This window comes from Cynocephalus volans, chromosome 17 (genome assembly GCF_027409185.1).
Source record: "Cynocephalus volans isolate mCynVol1 chromosome 17, mCynVol1.pri, whole genome shotgun sequence".
Lineage (NCBI taxonomy): Eukaryota > Metazoa > Chordata > Mammalia > Dermoptera > Cynocephalidae > Cynocephalus > Cynocephalus volans.
In genome coordinates, this window is record NC_084476.1 from 30,537,903 (window position 1) to 30,559,953 (window position 22,051).

Here is a 22,051-nt window from a genome sequence, read left to right on the forward strand (position 1 = left end):
TCTTATAGTAGTTTCATAGTTTCAGGTCTTAAATGTAGATCTTTGATCCATTTTGAGTTGATTCTTGCATATGGTGAGAGATAGGGGTATAATTTCAGTCTTCTGCAGGTGGATATCGTTTTCCCAGCACCATTTGTTGAAGAGGCTGTCCTTTCCCTATTGTATGTTTTTGACACCTTCGTTGAAAATCAGTTGGTTGTGAGTGGGTTTATTTAAGGGCTCTCTATTCTACTCCATTAGTCAATCTTTCTGCTTTTATGCCATTACCATGCTGTTTTGGTTACTATAGTCTTACAGTATATTTTGAAGGCAGGAAATGTGATGCCTCCAATGTTGTTTGTCTTGTTCAAGACTGCTTTCACTATATGGGGTCTTTTGTGGTCCCATAAAAATTTTAGGACTGTTTTTTCTATTTCTGTCAAGAATGTCATCGGTAATTTGATAGGGATTGTGCTGAATGTGTAGACTGCTTTGGGTAATATGGACATTTTGATGATATTAATTCTTCTAACCCATGAACATGGGATATCTTTCCATCTGTTTGTGTCCTCTTCAATTTTTTTCACCATTGTTTTAAAGTTTTCATTATAGAGGTCTTTCACCTCCTCAGTTAAATTTACTCTTAGGTACTTCTTTTTTTTAGTAGCTATTGTGAATAGGATCACTTCATTGATTTCTTCTTCAGCTATTTGGCTGTTGGCATATAAAAAGGTCTTAATTTTTGTGTGTTGATTTTGCATCCTGTCACTTTACTGAATTCATTTATTAGTTCTAGTAATTTTTTAGTGGAGTCTTCAGGGTTTTTTATGTATAGAGTCACGTCATCTGTAAATAGGGATAGTTTAGCTTCCTCCTATCCTATTTGGATGCCCTTTATTGTTTTCTCTTGTCTTACTGCACAGGCTAGAATGTCTAGTACTATGTTGAATAAGAGAGGAGAAAGTAGGCATCCTTGCTTTATTCAGATCTTAGAAGAAAAGCCTCCAATTTTTGTCCATTTAGTATAAGCTGTGGGCCTGTTGTATATGGCTTTTATTATATTGAGGTACATTCCTTCTATACATAATGTGTTGAGTGTTTTTATCATGAAAAGGTGTTGAATCTTATCAAATACTTTTTCTGTGTCTATTGAAATGATCATATGTTTTTTTTTTTCCTTCATTCTGTTGATATGATGTATTATGCTTGTAGATTTGCATGTGTTGAACCATCCTTGCATCTCTGGCATGAATCCTACTCAATCATGGTGTATGATTTTTTTTATTGTGTTGCTGGATTCTGCTTGCTAGTATTTTGCTGAGGATTTTCATGTCTGTGTTCATTAAGGATATAGGTCTGTAGTTTTCTTTTTTTCAATGTGTCTTTTTCTGGTTTTGTATAAGGGTAATGCTGGCCTTGTAGAATAAGTTTGAAAGTATTCCCTCCTCTTTGATTTTCTGTAAGAGTATAAGAACAGTTCATATTAGTTCTTTTTTAAATGGCTGGTAGAATTCAGCAGTGAAGCCATCTGGTCCTAGGGTTTTCTTTGTTGGAAGACTTTTTAATTACTGCTTCAATCTCATTACTCATTATTAGCCTACTTCTTCATGATCTAATCCTGGTAAGCTGTATGTGTCCAGGAATTTATCCATTTCCTCTAGGTTTTCCAGTTTGTTTGCATATAGTTGTTCATAGTAGTCTGTTATGATCCTTTGTATTTCTGTGGTATCAGTTGTAATGTCTTCTTTTTCATTTCTAATTTTGAGTCTTTTTTCTTTATCAGCCTAGCTAAAGGTTTATTGATGTTTATCTTTTTGAAAAATCAACTCTTTGCTTCACTGATCTTTTGTATTGTTTTTTCAATCTCTAATTCATTTATTCCTGCTCTGATCTTTGTTATTTCTCTCCATCTACTGATTTTGGATTTAGTATGTTCTCATTTTTCCAGCTTCTTGAGGTGTAACATTAGGTTATTTGAAGTCTTTCTTCTTTTTTCAGATGTAGGGATTTATTGCGATAAACTTCTGACTTAGAACTGCTTTCCCTGTATCCCATAGGTTCTGGTATGTTGTGTTTTCATTTTCATTTATCTCCAGAAATTTTTTAATTTCCTTCTTGATTTTTTCTCTGACCAGTTTGTTGTTTGGAAGCATATTAGTTCCATGTACTTGTATGGTTTCTAGTGTCCCTTTTGTTGTTGATTTCTAGTTTTATTCCATTGTGGTCAGATAAGGTAGTTGATATGATTTCAATTTTTAAAAATTTGTTGAGACTTGTTTTGTGTCCTAACATATGATCTATTCTAGAGAATGTTCCATGTGCTGCTGAGAAAAATGTGTATTCTTCAGCTGTTGCATGAAATGTTCTGTGTCTGTTAGGTCAAACCGGCCTATAGTAGAGATTAATTCTGTTTCCTGGTTAATTTTCTGTCTGGATGATCTGTCCTTTGCTGAATGTGTGGTGTTAAAGTCCTCAACTATTATTGTGTTGGTGTCAATCTCTCCCACTAGATCCGACAGTAATTACTTTATATAGCTGGGTGCTCCAGGGTTGGGTGTGTATATATTTAGAATTGTTACATCCTCTTGTTGAATTGATCCCTTTATCATCATATAATGATCTTCCTTGTCTTTTTTTACTTTCCTTGGCTTGAAGTTTATTTTATCTAATATAAGTATAGCTACTCCTGCTCTTTATTGGTTTCCATTTGCATGAAATATCTTTTTCCATCCCTTCACTTTCAGCTAGTGTGTCTTTATTGGTTAAGTGAGTTTCTTTTAGGCAGTGTTTTCTTGGTTCTTGTTTTATAATCCATTCAGCCACTCTGTGTCTTTCAATTGGGGCATTTAATCCACTTTCACTTAGGGTTATTACTGATATATAGGGACTTGTTACTGCTATTTTGCTATTTTTTTTCTCTAGTTGTTCTGTGGATCCTTTTTCCTGGTCTTACTACCTTCTTTTGTGGTTGAGTGATTTTCTCTAGCATTACATTTTGCTTTTGCACTATTTATTTTTAGTATGTCTCTTCTAAGTTTTTATGTTATGGTTAACATGACACAAAAGACATGTTATAGTATGACAAATTATTTTAGACTAATAACTTGAGAAGAAAGATAAAACCAAAGCAAACTCTATGCTTTGGCATCATTCCCCCTACCCCCCCCACCCACTTTTTGACAATTTGTTGTTTCAAGACATATCTTTTAACATTGCCTTTCTCTTATATGGTTGTTGTGTTTGTTAGTATCTTGTTAGGTTTGTCCTTTAGTCTTCATACTAAGGATGTAAGTGGTTTATTCTCTACCCTTATGACATTAGACTATTCTGAGGTTGCCTGTGAATTTACTTTACTAATGAGATATGGATCTTCAAATGTGTTCTTGCTGCTTTTTTGCACTGTTGTCTTTCAGACTGAAGAACTCCATTTAGCACTTTTTGTAGGGCAGGTCTAGTGTTGATGAATTCCCTTAGCTTTGTTTATCTGGGAAAGCCTTTATTTCTCCTTCATATTTGAAAGATTAGTTTTGCTGGACACAGACTTCTTGGCTGACAGTCTTTCTCCTTCAGCACTTCAAATATATCATCCCATTCTCTTCTGGCCTGTAGGGTTTCTACAGAGAAATCCACTGAAAGACCTATTGAGGCTCTGTTGAATGTTATGTGTTTCTTTTCTCTTACTGCTTTCAATATTCTCTGTATTTGATTTTTGATAATTTGATTATGATGTGCCCTGGGGTTTTCCTCTTTGGATTGAATTTGACTGGTAACCTCTGAGCTTCCTGTATCTTGGATGTATGTCTGGATGCTGTCATCTTTATTTTCAGCCATTATTTTCTTGAATATGCTTTCTACTTCTCTTCCTTTTTCCTCTCCTTCAAGTATGCCAATTATGTGGAGGTTATTTTACTTGAGGAAGTCCCATATATGCTGCATTTCTGTTTCATTTTTTATTCCTTTTTCTTTTTGCTCCTCTGATTGGATAATTTCATGTGTTGTACCTTTGAGCTCAGTGATTCTTTCCTCTGTTTGATGAAGTCTGTTGTTGAAGCTTTCTAGCAAGTTTTCAATTCAGATAATTTATTCTTTATTTCTAGAGTTTCTATTTGATTTTTTAAAATTGACTCTATTCCTTTGTCAAGTATCTCATTATGCTCCTGAATTATTTTCCAGATATTGTTTAATCTTCTATTTGTATTTTCTTGACTCCCTGAACATCCTTTAGAGGGTTATTCTGAATTCTCTGTCAAACATTTCATAGATCTGCTATTCTTCTGCATCCATTGCTGGTGGTGTTTTATTTGCTTCATTTGGTGGCAACATATTTCTCTGTTCATTCTCAGTCTTCATTGATGCCTAGGTGTTTGAGGAGACTGCCTTTGCTGCTGATTCTGTGGGGAATGCTTTTTGTGCAGATCACTTCCGGGTCTGTGGAAATTCTGGACCAAGACAGAGTGTTTCCTGCAGATTGAGCTGCCCACAGTTCTACTGTCCTGACCAATTTCCACTGAGACCAGCTGCCCATACCGCATTCAATGTTCCCCTGGTGGGCCAGCCTTCCCCTGCATTCCAACTGCTTCCTGTGGGGCAGATCATGTTCATGTCCCTTACTATAACTCACTGGCCTCTGGGTGGCTCTTTTCTCCAGTCAGTTGTGGTTGATTATTTGCTCTCATGTGGTCCTCGGCGAATTTTGCCAGTGGCCTCTATGGCCTGTAGGCTGCTATGGTGTGTTCAGAAGCCCTCCTCTCCCCTGCAGACTCCACGCAGGTTTAGAGGCTTTTTCCAGCTTCGATCTGTGTCTCTTCCTCCATACCAAGCTGGCTCAGAACAGCCACTGTCCCTACAACCTCTCACCATTGCCTTTCACACCTTCATGAACTCCACGGGTCTCTCCTCCTCTTCCCCTAGCTCAAGCGGTTCCATGTTGGCAGTCTTTGCTTTTTAATAGTTGTAAACTGGTTAGTTGTGGGAGGGGGAGACACTGGGAATCATCTATTCTGCCATCTCAATGATGTCACTGACTCAAGTTTTCCTTTTTTGACCTTTTTCTTTTTAATACATTAAGTTAGCTGTCATTTTTTTTCTAGCAATGGTTAGCAAATTTACTGATGTACTTTATCCATTTTTATTTTCACCACCATTTCATATGTCTTCTTTCTGTGTTCTTTAATATGTCTCTAGGTGTGGATATGTGAACATAAACTTTCTTAGTCTTTGTATATATGTTAATGTCTTTATTTTGACCTCACTCTTGAATGTTAATTTTAACTGCACACAATATTGTAAGTTGACAGTTATTTCTCCTCAGTTTTTGGAAGATGTTACTCCTTTACCTTCTGACCTCTACTGTTAGTAAGGTATATGTGATGCTCCTTTCTGAGCAATCTATTTTCTCTGGTAGCCAGTAAAATTTTTTGGTTTTGATACTGGTTTCCTTAAGAAGTAGCTTAGATTTATTATTTATCCTGCTTGTCTTTAATTTAGAAATTATCTTTAAATAGTGCTTCTTCATCATTTACTCTATTCTTTTTTAGCTCAGCGATGTCTTTCAGACATATTCATATTTGTGTTTGCAGCAAAGGGTGTGTGGCAAAGTAAGGAATTACTGTGTCACATTAATCATAAGTCATTACCATCTATCTTGCCCTTAAACAGTCATCTATGAATCAGATTTAACTCTTAAAAACAAAACTCACAGTATGCTGCCTAGATTTTTTTTTTTAACCATTTCTTCCACTAAACCTCTCACAATCCCACTATAGATAATACAGAAGCAAAAGGAGGAATAGAAAAATTGCTAACATACTTTTCAGAGCCCAGGTTGGAATACAGTCTGAGATCTTTATTGATCCCATTCTCTACTCCTGTCCTAAACTTTTAATATACAAGGGGTCTTCAAAAAGTTGGTGCAAAAATAGAATTAAAAGACAATACAAATCTTTCCGTGAACTTTTTTGTAGACCCAACTTATTTTACATATATATAAATATATATAAATATACAGAGAGAGTCAAAGAAAACATACATGTTTTAAAAAGTAAAATTCTACCTATTGAACCTCCTTTCCCCAGACTTCACTGTAAATTGAGTGATTCCATCTATCCTACTATTAACCTCTGCTATGCAATCCCCATAGAACCACTGCTCCAGTGACAGAACTAGCAGTCATCTGTGCCATAGGAGAAACAAGAAGAATTTATGTCATTAATGAGTAGACAAATTAAAGCCTGTAAGGATAGGTACCATTTAACACCTGAATGCATATACACAATGACTATATCAAAAACTAACAATAGGAACATGCTCAAAATTTTTCTTCAGTAACAATGGGCATTTGGGTGGCTTCCATTTTTTGACTAGTATGAATAAGATTGCTATGAACATTTGTATACAAGTCTTTTAGTGGGATTATATTTTTATTTCTCTTGGAATACTGTACTACCTTTTATAATATCTTATAGGATTATGTTTAAAAAACAAAATATATGGGAGTTTAAAAAATATAATTTACTTCACAAATGAAAGATTGCTGTTTTTTCATTCTGAGGCAATCTTCTCTTAAAAAAACCAAACAAAGCTTGCTATATAAATAATTGCCATTTATACATATTGTATAAGTATACAATAACCATATAATATGCATTTAAAGTTCTTCCCTCAGTTCCTCAATTTTGCACCTGCTACTAACTACAGGTTTGGAGGTGTAATTAAGGAGTCCTAAGACATAATTTTTATGTTGTAAAATATGAAGGCAGAAACAGAACTGGAAATATGAGATCATTTTTAGAAAAGCCAGTGTTTTAAATACACTCATTTAAAGAGATTATTCAAATTTGCCTTTTTAGATTCACAGATGTAAGTACTGAAGAGACAAATGTGTTTCTCGGGGCTATAACTATAGGAGCATAATATCAATCTATGAAGCTGAGAGAGACTATGAGTGAGACTTCAACAAGTGACTCTAGTCTTTAACTTCTTGTGAAGTAGAGTAATTGAAAACAACGAGGGTGACTTAACTTTATGGTTTTAATTCTTCAAAGGTGCTAGGTTAGATCAAATCATCAACCTGGTGTCACCCTATCATCTTAACAAAACAGTGTAGACTGCACTTAAGAGGAACTGATTTAGTTTCAAGTAGGGCTCAGGTCTCACTCAGCCAGACAGATGTAACAAGCCTGATTTTATCTAGATCACTTAGAAAGGATAGACAAATCAGCAGAAGCACTCCAAAAAAGCATGAGGGAAGTAAAGGGGAAAAAAAAAAAAAAAAATCTATGAAAATTCAGAGGAAGGGAGATTATTTCCGAACAGAGGTAGTAAGGAACTACTTCAAAGAGGAGGCAACTCAATGACCTTGAATGGGCAGAACTGGGATATGTAATGATGTCTGATAGTCTGGTATTATTAGTGACATGCTTAAAATCTTGGACTAAAATCAAGTTTCAAAAGGCAGGGTGTCTAAATGCAATGTGGTATCCTGGATTGGATCCTTGGAAGGACATTAGTAGAAAAACTGGTGAATCCAAATAAAATCTTGAGTTTAAATTTGATCTTTACTTCATATTATAAAAAATAAAGTTTCTAGAGGTACTGTAGGAGAATATCTTCGTTACCTTGAAATAGGGAACGATTTCCTAAACAAAACAGAAAAAGTACTAACCATAAATTGATTGATACATTAGATTACATTAAAATTAAGAACTTTTTTATTGAACAAAAGTTACCATTAAGAGAGTAAAAGGAAAAAAACACAAACTGGGAGAAGAGGAAGGGCACAGGAAAGTGATTAGGCCATCAGGGTGGAGCCCTCATGAATGGGATGAGTGCCGTTACAACAGAGGCCCAAGAAAGCTTGCTTGCTCCTTCCACTGTGTCTAAAGACACAGGGAGAAATTGGCAGTCTGCAAACGGAAGGAGGGCCCTTACCAGAACCCAACCATGCTGGCACATTGATCTTAAACTTCCCAGCCTCCAGAACATGAGAAATAAATTCCTGTTGTTTATAGGTCACAGAGTCTATGATATTTTGTTACAGCAGTCCAAATTGACTAAGATAAACATGTACAAAGGGACTAGAAGACATATACAGGAATGTTCACTACAGCATCATTTGTAATAGCCCCAAACTGAAAAAACCCAATATCCAGCTACAGTGGACTTGATAAATATTTGTGGTATATTCATACCATTAACTACTATATAGCAAAGACAATGATTAAACAATAGCTATAAATGCAAAAACATGCATATTTCTCATGAACAGTGTTTAGTGAAAAGAAGTCAACAACATATAATTCCATTTATATGAATGAAAAGCCAGGTAAAACTAAACTGTAATATTAGAAGTCAGGATAGTTGTTACTTCGTGGGGGAGAAGAGGCGTGATTATGAGGTGAAATGATATAGGCTTCTGGGGTGCTGGCAAGTATCTATTTTTGCTGTGGTGCTTGGTTACATGTTTGTTCATTTAATAATTCTTAGAGCTATACATTTGTTTTGTGTACTTTTCTATATGCATGTTACACTTCAATTTTAAAAACTAACATGATTACCCACTGTTTCCTAATTTTCTTCAGCACTAAGATTATAAACTTACATGTTATTTTGGACCCTTAGAGGTTTCTTAGACTCCTTTCAGGCTCAGGGTTCCCTTGTTCATTGCCAGGCATGGTGCTAAGTCCTTTTACCACTTCTTCCAATCACCTCCTGTTTAGTACAGGTTCTCATCCAACCAGGCCTAGCTCACTTTCCAACTTTTTTTGTGGGTTTCTTTGATAACAGCCTCTTTTACCTCTCCATGCACACACTAGCTAGAATAATATTCCTCAACAGGCTCTATATTTCCCACCTAAAGTCTTAATAGAGACATTCTATTGTTTATTGTATCAAATAAAAAACCCTATGGCCCAACACTAAGACCCGTAAATTAACCAATTCATCAATACTGCCCAATATCATCTTCTTTACACTCCATTAAATCTCCTTTCCTAGAGCCAACCAATTGTAATTTAATAGCAATCTCCCATTCAACAATATTGTGGTGGAGGAAACTTTCCCAGAGTCAGCATTATGCACATGTTATATTCAAATTCTCTCTCCCTGCAGTTATGGGTAGTATAAGTTTGTATTTATCTTTGTAACATTTGGTAGGCTTTAATTCACTACTGTGTGGTTTTTTTTTTTTTTTCTAATTTCTATATAGCAATGAATCTTCCTAATCAGACTTTTAGGTTCTGCCTGCCTAATTCAGAGTCAGCAGTTAAGAATCTATTATAGACCAAGCACTGAATCAGGTGACTTCATAACATTATTAATCTAAGCATTACACCCTGTGAGGTATGCAGTGTTATTCTCATTTTATGGAGAAGAAAATCTGAAGCTCAGAAGGTTATGTGATACAAAGAGCAAAACTCAGATTTAAATCTAGGTCTTTCAGGCTCACTCACCTAAAATTACACCTGTATAAATCTTATACATAGAAGTCTACACAATAAGTATCTAACAAATACTTATAACAGGGCTTTTAAAATGAACTGTAATATTGTAAAGCTGAATTTTAAAAGAGAGACTGGAAGATGCGTGTTTGGTAGTACTAAAAGCTGATGGATATTTGGAATAGTTAACAGAAAGGTAATAACTCTTGGTAACTTGACATCAATGACTGACTTGGTTTTATGACAGAAAACACCTTGAGATAATGACAAGAAAGTGGAAAAAAAGTTACTCAAAGGAACTATCAGGAAGAGTCATGAATGATTATAATTGCAATGCAAAACTCAGTATCATGTAGCAAAGCAAGCACTTTCATTCACTGTTGGTGACTGTATAAAAATTTGTATAATGTTTTAGGAAGGCAATCTGGCAATATAGATCAAAACTTTTTAAACGCTCACAACTTTTGACTCAGTAATTCCACTTCTGGGTATGTATTCAAGGAAACAATCCCTAATAAAGCTTTTATGTTAGTTACAAATGTCCTCATAGAATTTTTTTAATGAAAAAAAAGGAAGTAATCTAAGTAGAAAAAGTTAAGTAAACCTATTATTAAGACTTTCTCCATATTCCTCATACTATTAACAAACTTCTCTATTATTAAGACACACTTCCTTGCTGTTGTTTCTAGATAGAATTGATTTGATACCTCAACTATAGATTACACGTACTTCAATAACTGTACTACTGATTCAATATTTGTTTCATGGTCTAGATTATGAAAGCCTTGAGAGCAGAAACTAAGTTATATTCACATCAGTATCCTTAGCACACAGAAGTTAGTATATACATTTTGCAGAAATGGAGTGCTAAATTATATAGCAGCCACACTGGGATGAGTGTGTAGTCCACACAGAATGAATCAAAATTTTCTGAAGATTTATCCAATAAGCAGAAACTACAAATATCAGAAGGTATAAGGAACCTACTACTAGCCCAAGGGATAGTAGATTTCCTATCACAGTATACAGCAGTAGCTTTATTACCCTGACAATGTTTTCATGGAGGGAGTATTAACAATATGACAGAGATCGTGGCACCAACATAGTGTACAGATAAGAACACAGGCTCTGAAATGATACTAACCTAGGTCTTAGTCTCAGCTCTGCCTTAATTTCCTTGTGCATAAAATGAAGGATAAAATGAGGATAGTAAAATCTCCCTTAAAAACTTGTTGTGAGGGCTAAATGAGATAATTGATATAAAAGCGTGGTATAGTGCCTAGCAGACAGTAACTATTCAATAAATGATTATTATTATTACCTCTCAAACTTCTGGCTTTTACCCACATCAACTCATTCAGATGGGAAGGAAAGAAACAACACCAAGAAATCTATGCAGTATCTATAGGAACTGTAAAGTTGTGGAATAAAAACTTCATATCCTAGAGGCACAGTTATTATGTTCATCAATCTTTATTAGTGGTGACTTGTACTCTGGAGAAGAAAAATAGATACATAAAAAAAAAACCTAGACAATACTTAAAAATGGAATTTGGATTTTAGGTGAAAGAATGGCTTCAGGTAAAGCAGAGAAAGCCTGAAAACTAAGGATGGAATAAGTATCATGAGACCTGGGGAAAAAATGCTTGCCAGGAGAATAAACTAATCCAAGCTACTACTGTGTTGAAGGTACTATGCTTTGTGCTAGTGCAACACAGTAGTAATAATAACAGTAATAATAATGACATAGTAATGACAGCAGCAGCAGTAGCTAATACTTCTAATAATGTTCCAGGTACTGTTTTAATGCATTACATGTATTAACTCACTTAACCTATTAACATTTGAAAGAAAGCATTTAGGCTTAAGATTCAAACAGGTCTGGAGTTAAATCTTGGCCTTGCCTTTAATGGCCAATGATGTTGAGTAAGTTATTTAATTTCTCTGAGCTTTCATTTCCTCATATCTAACTGGGGGTGAGAATACCTAACCTGCAGGGATAATATAACGATTATCTGAGATTACACACATAAACTATCTATTGTAATGCCTGCTATCTAGCAGATACCCTGGTAGCTATATCTTTATTATTGCTGTTAATATTATGATTATTATTAAATCTTAGGACAAAAGACATCATTCTGTAAGCATACAAAGTTTAAGTTTAGGAAGAGGATATCTTTTTTCTTCCTTTCTGAGTTCCTCTTCAGCCTTTTAAAAAAATAGTAAACGTTCTATGTTATTAAGTTTTTCTAAGGATGAACTATATATGAATAAAAAATAGAATATTATAAAGATAAAAAGACCTTTAGACTAACTTTAAAGATTTTGGTCTGGCTTCTTCCCCACAGGAATAGCAGTGTTAAAAATACTACATTTACTTAAAGTAAATAGTGCTGAAAAGAATGAAAATGGCATATGGCTAGAGAATCTTCCAAAGAAACTACTCTTCACAGCCATCTCCTGTTCTTTTCTCTGCCTTTTAAGGTCACAGTAACATGATAGAAAATCTGGGACTCACACCATCTGTCCAGACAGTTCTATCACTGCTCATTTCTCTTGTTAGATAATCGGAACACTTCACACTTCCCAAACACAGTGGTACTATAAAGAGCAGTTAAAACAGAATGAAAGAAGCTTTTTCTGTCCAGAAATGTAGTAGTTGGAAATGAACAGTTCTTTTGAGGTTTGTGGGTTTCAGATCATGTCAGTGAGAAGAAAAATTCAAGCCTTAGAAAAAAATTTAAGAATAACAGGATTCTAATGCTCTAGAAAGTATCTTTCTTAGAAAAAAGGTGACACGCTCATATTAGTTCTCTAAGAATGCATGCAGCAGTTTAATACTGAGGTAATTATGCAGGTCTCTAATCTAAATTTCTCAGACGACTAAGAAGAGAAATAATTTTCTTTATTACTAACACTACTACAGTAGTATTAAATAGTAGGTAATAATTTAGCACTTAGGGTATCTTGACACTCCTCAAAGCCTTTTTATTGTATTAAGTCTTTCACTACTTAAAAACACTCTATGTGGCAATTTCTATTATTATTTTCATTTTGCAATTGAGGAAACTTTGGCACAGAGAGGTTAAGTAACTTGCCCAATGTAAAATGTGGAGCTGGATTCAAAAGCAAGCACACTGACACCATGCCCTTAACTACCATGTAGTTTTTTTTAAGCCTCTAAATTAGACATCAAATTTGACATCTCTATCATATTCTGAATAAACAAACTGTAGCTGAGTGTCAAAAACACTTATTCCCTCTCTCCATTCATATAGCCACAATGACAGTGTCAATTATATACTCATTAACATACTAATTTCTAAGTGTCTTTCAATTAGAGCTTACTCAGCATGGTTAAGTTTGTTGTCATAAAGCAAATAATTTTTTGTAATAGATAAAAGTTTCCAGAGTATGCGCTGTGATCAATGTCAACTTGGGAGTATTTTATTAGTTTGAGAAAAAGGTTTGGATTATTCTCAAACCTCCAGAACAAGTTTAACATTACATGAAGACTCCTTGCCTTCAGATAAAGATTCAGGGATCCCAGTATGGTGTGTCAAAGTACCCAGGAGGAACCAGTCTGAGTTTGGAATTCTTCCTCTGTTTAAAGAGTACTCTCTTTTGTGCTTAATAGCACAAATTTATTTACTGACAGAAGCCCCAGTCTCAACTAGTTAGTGAGGTAAATTTATGCCCCTGGTCATATGAGTACCATAATAATGGCAGTAATGATAATAATTACATTAGTAATCATAATAGTGATAATATTCAAATAATAACAATGATAACCCCCGTTTACTGAAAACTTACTAAGTGCTAAGCATTATGCTAACTGCATCATACTGTCAGGAGTATTTGGGAGGTAGTGTGGAATAGCGGTTAAGAGCATGAACCTTAGAGACAGACTGCTGTCAGTCTGACTCCTTCACTTGTTTGTTCTGCGATCTTCAACAAATAATACTTACATTCTCAGTGCCTCAGAGAATATCTACTGCCTAAGGTTGTTGTGAGGATTAGATGGGTTACGTATAAAATGTTGAGAATATACCTGACACACAGTTACCCTAATTTAATAGATGAGATTAAGATCCAGAAAAGCTAAAGGCAACAAATCAGTTAGGGTAGAGCTGAGGTTTCCCAGGTCTGCATAACTCCAAAGCCCTTGTTCTTTGGGTTCCAATTCTCATACTCTCTCTTGGAATTGAGGATAGGCCAACTGGATCACAAAAAAGAGCATAGTTACTCTAATGTCATTTTTGTCTTTTCCCGTCAAAGAGTTTGGCTATAGCAGTGTTAAAAAAAAAAAAAAAAAAAGACACCCACCAGATTTTAGCAACACCAATCTAACATTTCATTGATGCATTTCATCAATTCTGAGACAGCTTTCTCCTCAACTTTTCCATCTGTGAATCATGTGTATATATAATTGGCAGTGCTCTTAGAAGCACATAAAATAATGGTGTATCTTAAAATTGATATTAGCTATTAACCTAGTAAGTATCCTTTAAAAATTAGCCTCCAGTCTATATGAAAGTCACATTCTAAAGCTTGCCCAGCACTCATGGCCTCAGCCCTATTCAATCCTAATTTCTTCACTTAAACTTCATTTCACCTTGACTATCTCCTTCTTGCCAACCCATATCCATTCCCTTACTATTATCAAGCTCCAACATCTCTAACAATCAGTTTTTTTGCTTAAGCTCTGAGCTTGATTTTTGTGTCACTTGCTTTGGTATTCTCTTTCTAATCACAATGACTCATTGGATTGACAAACCCAGGTACACTTCCTCCTCACAGACTGTCCTTATAAGTAGTTCTCACTCTGCAGGCATAACTGGTCTCTATGGGTAAGCTGAGAAAGTATTATCTAATAAAGGAAAGTATTATCTAAATAAGGAAACTTTAATAATATAGTATTATCTAATAAAGTTTTTTTTTTTCCCATTTTCAGTTACTTATTTCTAACTTTTGAAGTTATTTCTACAGCCTGTTTCATAAGTACTTATTGATTCATACTTAAATTTTTTTCCTGTTTTGGCCTGAGTGCCTCCATTCCACATATGGTCAGTCTCTTCATAGAAGAAAAAAATATCAAGTTTTACATCATCTTTTCCTTGGAAGGATAGTTCCAAGCTGTCTTCTACCTAGGGAAAAGAGGAAAACCTTCACAGACTGAAATAAAGGAAACACATTTTTTAAAACTTTTTTTAAAATAAGAGAAAAAGATTCTTACGTTTTACATATATATAATATTAATTAAGATGCACACTTTTTTCAAGTTGGAGCACCTCAAAAATGGAATGTGTCAGGAGCATGCCATCATTTAATTTTTTTCCTTAACTACACATGAAATAATGTTGCTTTTTACAATTGATGACAACTCAAGAGTAAATGACTTATGGTATTTGAACAACTACTCTGCAGAGAAAATAGAAACATCCCATTCCAGAGTCCCTTTCTGACAAAAGAAAGAAGGAAACCAAAGAATAATTACTCCTTTCAATAACCATGTAAAATTATCAGCAAATAAGTCTCTCATCACAATCAATAAATAAGTACCTAAATAAAATGGTATTACACATAGCCATATACATGGCATAGATCATAACATTATATACATGAAAAAAAGAAGAAATAAAAAGTTAAGGTACAGGAAAAAAAAAAAAAAAGAATTCTGGGAGCACTGTCCTAAAGAAACTTAAACTACAAATAATTATGTTTCCATTAGACGTGGTGCATCTGTTACAGCACTAATACCTTAATTATTAATACACGTTTACCTCCTAATTAGACAGTGAGCTCCTCAAGGGTAAGAACTGTAATTTATTCATCTCTGTGTCCCAAGTGCACAGCATAGTGCCAGACATACAGTGAAGGCTTGGCAAATGTTTGCTGAATTACTAGAGCTCAATTGTTTTGAGTTTGACCTCAGGAAAATATTTCATTAATTTTTTGGTAAAACAGAATGACTATGATAGGATAAATAATTATCCAGTGACTAAACATACTCCTGCTTGCTTTGCAGGATACCACCTCCCCGGGAACAAGCAAATTAAGAGCAAGATGATTGCAAGGAATCATGACTAGAGGGAGATTTCATCAAGGCCATGATGACCTATCCCTGGTTGATCTCAGAGCAAACTGCTATAACCTAGAACATGTGAGATACCCAAGAAATTGAAGTACTAGTTTAAAATGATTCTATATTTCTAGCCCCAGTAATCAATAAAATGTTTCCTGTTGATAATGACATCCACACCTAAGTGAACATACAATTAAATGACTCATGAGAAACAATGTAACTTCAGGTAGTGTGGGTGGGATTCTTAATTATTATACTAATTGTATATTACATATTATATTAATTTTGTTATATTATTGCCTAAATAATGGTAAAAAATTAGTCTATAAGAGTCCAAGAACCTTTTTCCTCATTATCAATAGGAAGCCAGATTTTCTAGTTTTTTTTTAAATAGTGTGGAAATCACAAGTGTTAACAAACTTCTGCTGAACTTATCCTGGTCAATACTGAGTGATAAAATCATTTACCCAGCATTCTTAACCATGTCTGAGTTGTTTAATATAAGCTTTACAATTGAGACATGTTACTTATGAAATAAAGCCAATTTTTGTTACTGACCTTCCCAAATTTGTGTTTGAGTGGAAGTCCTGCATCCTGAAATGCTAAAATAATATCAGATTTGTAATCTTGTATAAAAATTCCTAGATCGACATCTCTGCTATAAGGAATAATGTTGCACTGCCGATACCATCCTTAAATAAAAAAAAAAAAAAAAGGAATACTTAGGGTGCTTTGCTATTTTTTTAAAAAATTAAATTCCAAACTAAAAGACTTGGTTATAGGAGTCAACTGTTGAAGAACCTTCCATTTATCTACCTACCTACCTCATCTATCTTTATTTTTATTGGCCTGAACACTCAGCTTCCCCAAAATCTTTCATTCTAATTTCTGAGTAAACCATTAGCATTAATAATGTTAACTGGGCCATCCATTTAAAAAAGTTAAGTTGCTGTTGAGAATGTTTAATCATTAACCTCTAGTGATAGATGTTGACTTTAAGATATGATATTAAAAATTCTTAATTCTTTTGCTTAATCGATATACATTTCCTGAGCAATAATTTATAGAATTTAACAGCTCTGAACAGCTCATATCTGATGGGTCATATAAGAAAGAAAAACAGTATCAGCTTCAATTTTCAACATACTGACAAAAGATAATTCTGAGTGTTTACTCGATTAGGTGCTATTGTGTTGTTATAAAAAAAAGTAAAATTTATACCTTAATATTACTAAGGACTCCTGGGTCTCCTGGGTCTTCCCTATTATCCTTCTAATCCTTCCATCCAAATTATTATTATTATTATTTTTGTCTCGTTCGTGACCGGTACTCAGCCAGTGAGTGCACCGGCCATTCCTATATAGGATCCGAACCCGCGGCGGGAGCGTCGCCGCACTCCCAGAGCCGCACTCTCCCGAGTGCACCACGGGCTCGGTCCCAAATTATTTTAAAAGTAAGTAAATTGTCTACAATTATCCTTATAGGCATTGTTATCAGGCAATATTACTTAGAATTCTAAAAGAATTCTATCAAAGAATTAAAAACTATTAAAAATGAAAGGTTCCTTAAATATCATCCAGTACAACTCCCTCATTTCATAAATGCCCTTAAATCAAGAAAACCATGGGATTAAAACTCAAATAATGACAAATGATTAAAAAGTATTTTGGATGACAGTCTATAAAACAGCCTTGCTTCTAAAAAGTTAAACCTTAAAGCAAATATCACATAAATGTGTGAGATGTGCTCTTTCTTTGGCTCACTCTAGTGGTAAGCTCCTTGACAAGAAGAACCATGTGAATTTTCCACAAAGCTTAATAGATAAGATAACCATATATCCCAGTTTACACCTATTGTACCAGGATAACTATTAATGGCCCTTCCTTTCACTCTCAAAAGTCTCTTGGACAATAAATTATATGGTAACCCTGTAAAAGCAGGAGCTGAATTAACTTTTATACAAATACAGTTATAATTAAGTACATTTATAATCAAGAGGGAACAAATAAAGACAAAACAAAATTTGAGATTCTAAAGAATTCTAAATTCCAAAATGTTTGATCTAATAGACAGTGGACAGAGATCCAGTGACCTTTTTCAGATTCTAACAGCAACTTGCCTAAAGTCTATAGAAAAGTCCATATTTCTCCCATGTCAGATGAATGGTGATGTCTAACCATTGACCTAGAAAAGATTTGTGGAGGATCTCATGCCACTCCCTTCAATATTTCTCTCATTAGAAACTTTTAGTGCAATGCAAGCTATTTGTATGGTGTGTAAGTAAAGAAATAGAACAAGAGTTTTTTAAAACAGCAGTGACAATCTTTGGAATAGAAATAATAAAATGCTAATTTAAATATTACCTGAGAATCAACTATAGTCTACATGTTGATATAAATCTTACATATTTATAATTTTTGGTAAGCACAAACATGGCCTGCCTAACATTCTATTTTATATGAAGGGCCTTCAAAAACTTCACAGAAAGATTTGTATTATCTTTTTTTTTTTTTTCTTTTCCTTGACCGGTAAGGGGATCGCAACCCTTGGCTCGGTGTCGTCCACACCACGCTCAGCCAGTGAGCACAACAGCCATCCCTATATAGGATCCGAACCTGCAGCCTCGGCGCTACCAGCACCTCACTCTCCCAAGTGAGCCACGGGGCCGGCCCTGTATTATCTTTTATTCCTATTTTTCCACAAACTTTTCAAAGTGTCCTTGTATTTCTGAAATTAATTTCTTTAAAGAAATCAATAGGTCATTGCTCCATGCACTAATGTTTATTGTCTATAAACTTAACACTTCAAATATCCCTGATGTTTTGTCATCTCAAGCAATCATCCCTAAAGCCAAAGAGGACAAAATGAAAAAAAGACAAATATAAAGCAACAAGAATTTTACCTAGACAAGTTCCACTGCTCAGCCAGAACCGTACTCCCAACTTTTTTAATGTTTTGGCTGCTAGTTGCAATAATTCTCTTGCACTCTTTCGAAAGGCCATAGCTTCCACAGTGTTATCATCAAGGTACTGCTACAGATATGATAAACAGTCAGCTATTATTAACTATTTCTAAATTGTTAGAAACATTTCTGTGACATCCAATTTAAATTTTAAAATTCCACATATTATATCTTTCTATTACAAAAATCAAGTTTTATGGTTACTTGTTAGTCACACATTAAAATAAGAATATAGCAGTAGATTCTAGGAGAGACAAGTAAAAAAGGAAAAAATATAAACAGGGTTCCCAAAGGGTGAGACCTACATTTATCAGCTCCCTCTTCCACATCACAGTTTAGCAGGTTGGGCAGTTAGGGGGAAAGAAGGCTAATTGTGGGAGCTACAAGCAAAGTTGAATTCAGTGATGCTTTTATCATTCACTGATGCTATTGGTCTTGAGACTGTGTAGTACAGTAGAAAGAGACTGTGATTTTGATTCATATTATCTGTATTCAAATCTAGCTCCATTTCTTTTTAGCTCCATGAGGAAAGTGACTTCACTTTGTTTTTCACTGTATCTCCAGTGCCTAGAGCAGTGCCTGAATATTTGTTGAATGAATGAGAGAATGAAAAAAATAAACCTTTCTTTGATCTAATTTCCTCATTTATAATTTAAGGATAATAATTACACTTTGCAGGACTGCTGTGAAGATTTAAGTAGAAAAATGCCTTGCAAATTATGAAGTTTTAGGCAAATATCATCATTTACTTAGTCATCTTGCTTTCCTAATTTTCTTCATTTTTAGAGTGTCCAGAAGTGAGGAAAGCACTATAAATTCTTCAGTGATGCTTCACTGCCTAAGGGACAAAATCTAAACTTCTTGGCCTGGCAGACAAGGACAGTGTGTTCTGGTCCCTGACTACTGGTCCAGCCCCATCTCACCCCTCCTCATACTTTACAGTACAGCAATAACTTATAAGTTCCCAAATATACCACAACTTCTCAAGCCTTGGTGCCTTTATACATGTTGTTTCCTTTGTCTGATATGCTCTCAACTAACAAAATCTTTCAGGTCTCAGCCCTAGCCTCTGAGAAACATTCCCTGATTTTCCCAGGAAGATGTATGTATTTATTCTCCCAGTGTCCCTATTCAGTTTGACATTTATAGTGCAAAGAATTATATGTTTGGCATGAGATATACAAAGACAAAGGAAATAATCTACTTCCTCAATAAGCTTATACCACTTACCACTTGTACATACTTTTACTATAATTTGTATCATATTTAATTCTAATTGTTGATTTTATTTATATTCCCTCCACTAACCTGTAAATATGATTCTTTCAGGGCAGGTACTGCACCCCTACAGATTTAGAATTGTGCCTGACACATAATATGTGAGCAACACATATTGATGAATGGTAAATGAATAATTGACTAAGCCCTTCACATGCTTACAATCTCCTAAAATATCTTATGATTCTTTTACAATACAGCAGGAGAAAATAGAGTTTCTAGAAATACAGGATCTTCAGCAAAAAGTAACTTTAGGAAAAAAGTGAGTTTCCTGCAGATAAGTCACCATCTACAGAATATGCAAATTATATAGGATTCCTTCAATACGAAATCATCTCTCTCCTCAGAGCCATAACTTCTCTTAGAATATATAACTGGAATGAGCAGTACATGTTCTTATCCTTGCTACAGAAGAAAAAGACTGGAACTAAGAGTTTGGAGACCTAGTATTTAGTTCATGCTCAGCCTATAATGACTGTATTTGCCGACATCTTGAAGCATCAGTTTTCTTATCTGTCAAAGGAGAATATTTGCCTTAATGCACAGAGTGACTAAAAGGATCAAATTAACTATGAGATATAAGAACTCTCCAGTGCTACAATTTGTAACTGGGCTAAGACACTAAAGGGTTTCCTCATGCCCCCTCATCTCCTATCCTCTGTCTGCATCCCCCCTCATCCTTCCTGAGCCCCCTCCTCATCTACATAATGCAAATATATTCTCCAAATGCTTTGCGTGAAAATTTGGTTCTTTATGTCACTTCACACTGAGTTTCCTTGATGACTTCAATTTATAAAACTGTTTTTCAATTCAAAAACAAACAGAAAACAGCCCTGTGAAGTAGAGATAATTGTTCCTTTTCCTCAGATGGGGAAACCAGCTCAAAGGGTGCTGAGGGCAGGATTATGAGGGAGAAGTTGAAATGGTCCCACACCTACTCTAGCATTCCCCTCTTCTACCCCTGCTCCCACTGTGGACTAATAGACTAACAGGTACAAATGTTGGGTGGGAGATTGGTTACATACAGGGAGATTGAACAAATAAGTAAATATACTAAGGACAATGGAAGTCAGGGTTCTTCTCATTGTTTGAGAATGGAGTCACGAATATGGAAATGAACCCTATGTTCTTTACTTGGATCTTATAACTTAACTGGACTGGAGATATCAATGTGAATTCATGGATTTCAATATATAGAAATAAATATATACAGACATACACACACATCCTACCCCTGTCCACTGAGAGGGCCTGTGTGCAGCAAAACCCAAATCAATGGGTACACTTTACATCTAGATCTAGGCTTCTAAAAGGAACAAAGACTCAGAGAAATGGCTGATCCCAGGGATAGGGCAAATCTTATTGTGCTAAAAGAGCAAGAAAGTGCTCAAAAAATGATAGAGACGTGTTAAAAAAGACACAGAAGACACTGTGACAGGGTTTCCACTGGCCAAAAAGGGAACAATTTGAAGATCAAAATAAATAATGAAAATAATGGACTATAACCTACCGGATAAAATAGAAAGTCATTAGTCCACACTGATATAAACAAATAAATAAATTGAAGGTTTGAAGGGGAAAACAATATTTATACTGTTTTAAAGTAACTTCATGCCAAATTCAAAGGGAAAGTAGAAACTACATAGGGGTAAAGCTAGCTGATGGCACTTTAATCAAATGAACAATGTGAATGTTAACAGTATTGGGGCAAATCAAAATCATGCAGCACCTGACAGGATGAAATAAGAAGAGTAAAGCATCACTTCTGTGTTATTCCTTCTAAAGATGTATAACCTGAATCTAACATAAGGAAAAACTATCCAAACCCCAAATGAAGGATATTTTACAAAATATCTGGCCCATAATCTACAAAAGCATCAAAGTCATGAAAGTCAAAAAATAACTGAGAAACAGTCCCAGAGTGAAAAAGACTAAAAAGACAGGAAAATTAATACAAGATGTGATTCTGAATTGAATCCTTTCATTATAAAGGTCACTATTAGGACAATTAACAAAACTTGAATGGGGATTAAATAGTAATAATCTATGCTAATTCCTAACTTTTATATCAGGATATGTAGGAGAATATTCTTCTTTTTAGAAAATATTAAATTATTTGAGGTTGTGGGGCATTTTGTTGATAGCTTACCTCCCAATGGTTCAGAAGAAAAAAGGTTATTTGATTTGTAGTTACAGCTTTTATGTTTTTGAAAGTAATTAAAAATTATTATTTTTATTTTTTTTAAATTTATTTATTCTTTTATGTGACCAGTAAGGGGATCGTAACCCATGGCTTGGTGTCGCCCG

General features: G+C 34.7%; 1 protein-coding gene across 9 annotated transcripts in view; it reads right to left on the reverse strand.

Annotated features, from left to right (window-relative positions):
* The window catches only part of FKTN (fukutin), a 69,380-nt gene that overhangs the window by 12,190 nt on the left and 35,139 nt on the right, over positions 1–22,051 (reverse strand). For 6 of the 9 annotated variants that reach the window (XM_063082017.1, XM_063082021.1, XM_063082023.1 and 3 more), the window contains 3 exons: positions 18,407–18,536; positions 16,063–16,196; positions 14,439–14,566 (listed from right to left, as the gene is read on the reverse strand). In XM_063082017.1, the coding sequence (XP_062938087.1) occupies positions 14,439–14,566; positions 16,063–16,196; positions 18,407–18,536 (392 nt within the window). Of the gene's footprint in view, positions 1–13,288; positions 13,639–14,438; positions 14,567–16,062; positions 16,197–18,406; positions 18,537–22,051 lie in introns of those variants that run through there. The other 3 variants (XM_063082019.1, XM_063082018.1, XM_063082022.1) reach the window with 3 other exon arrangements.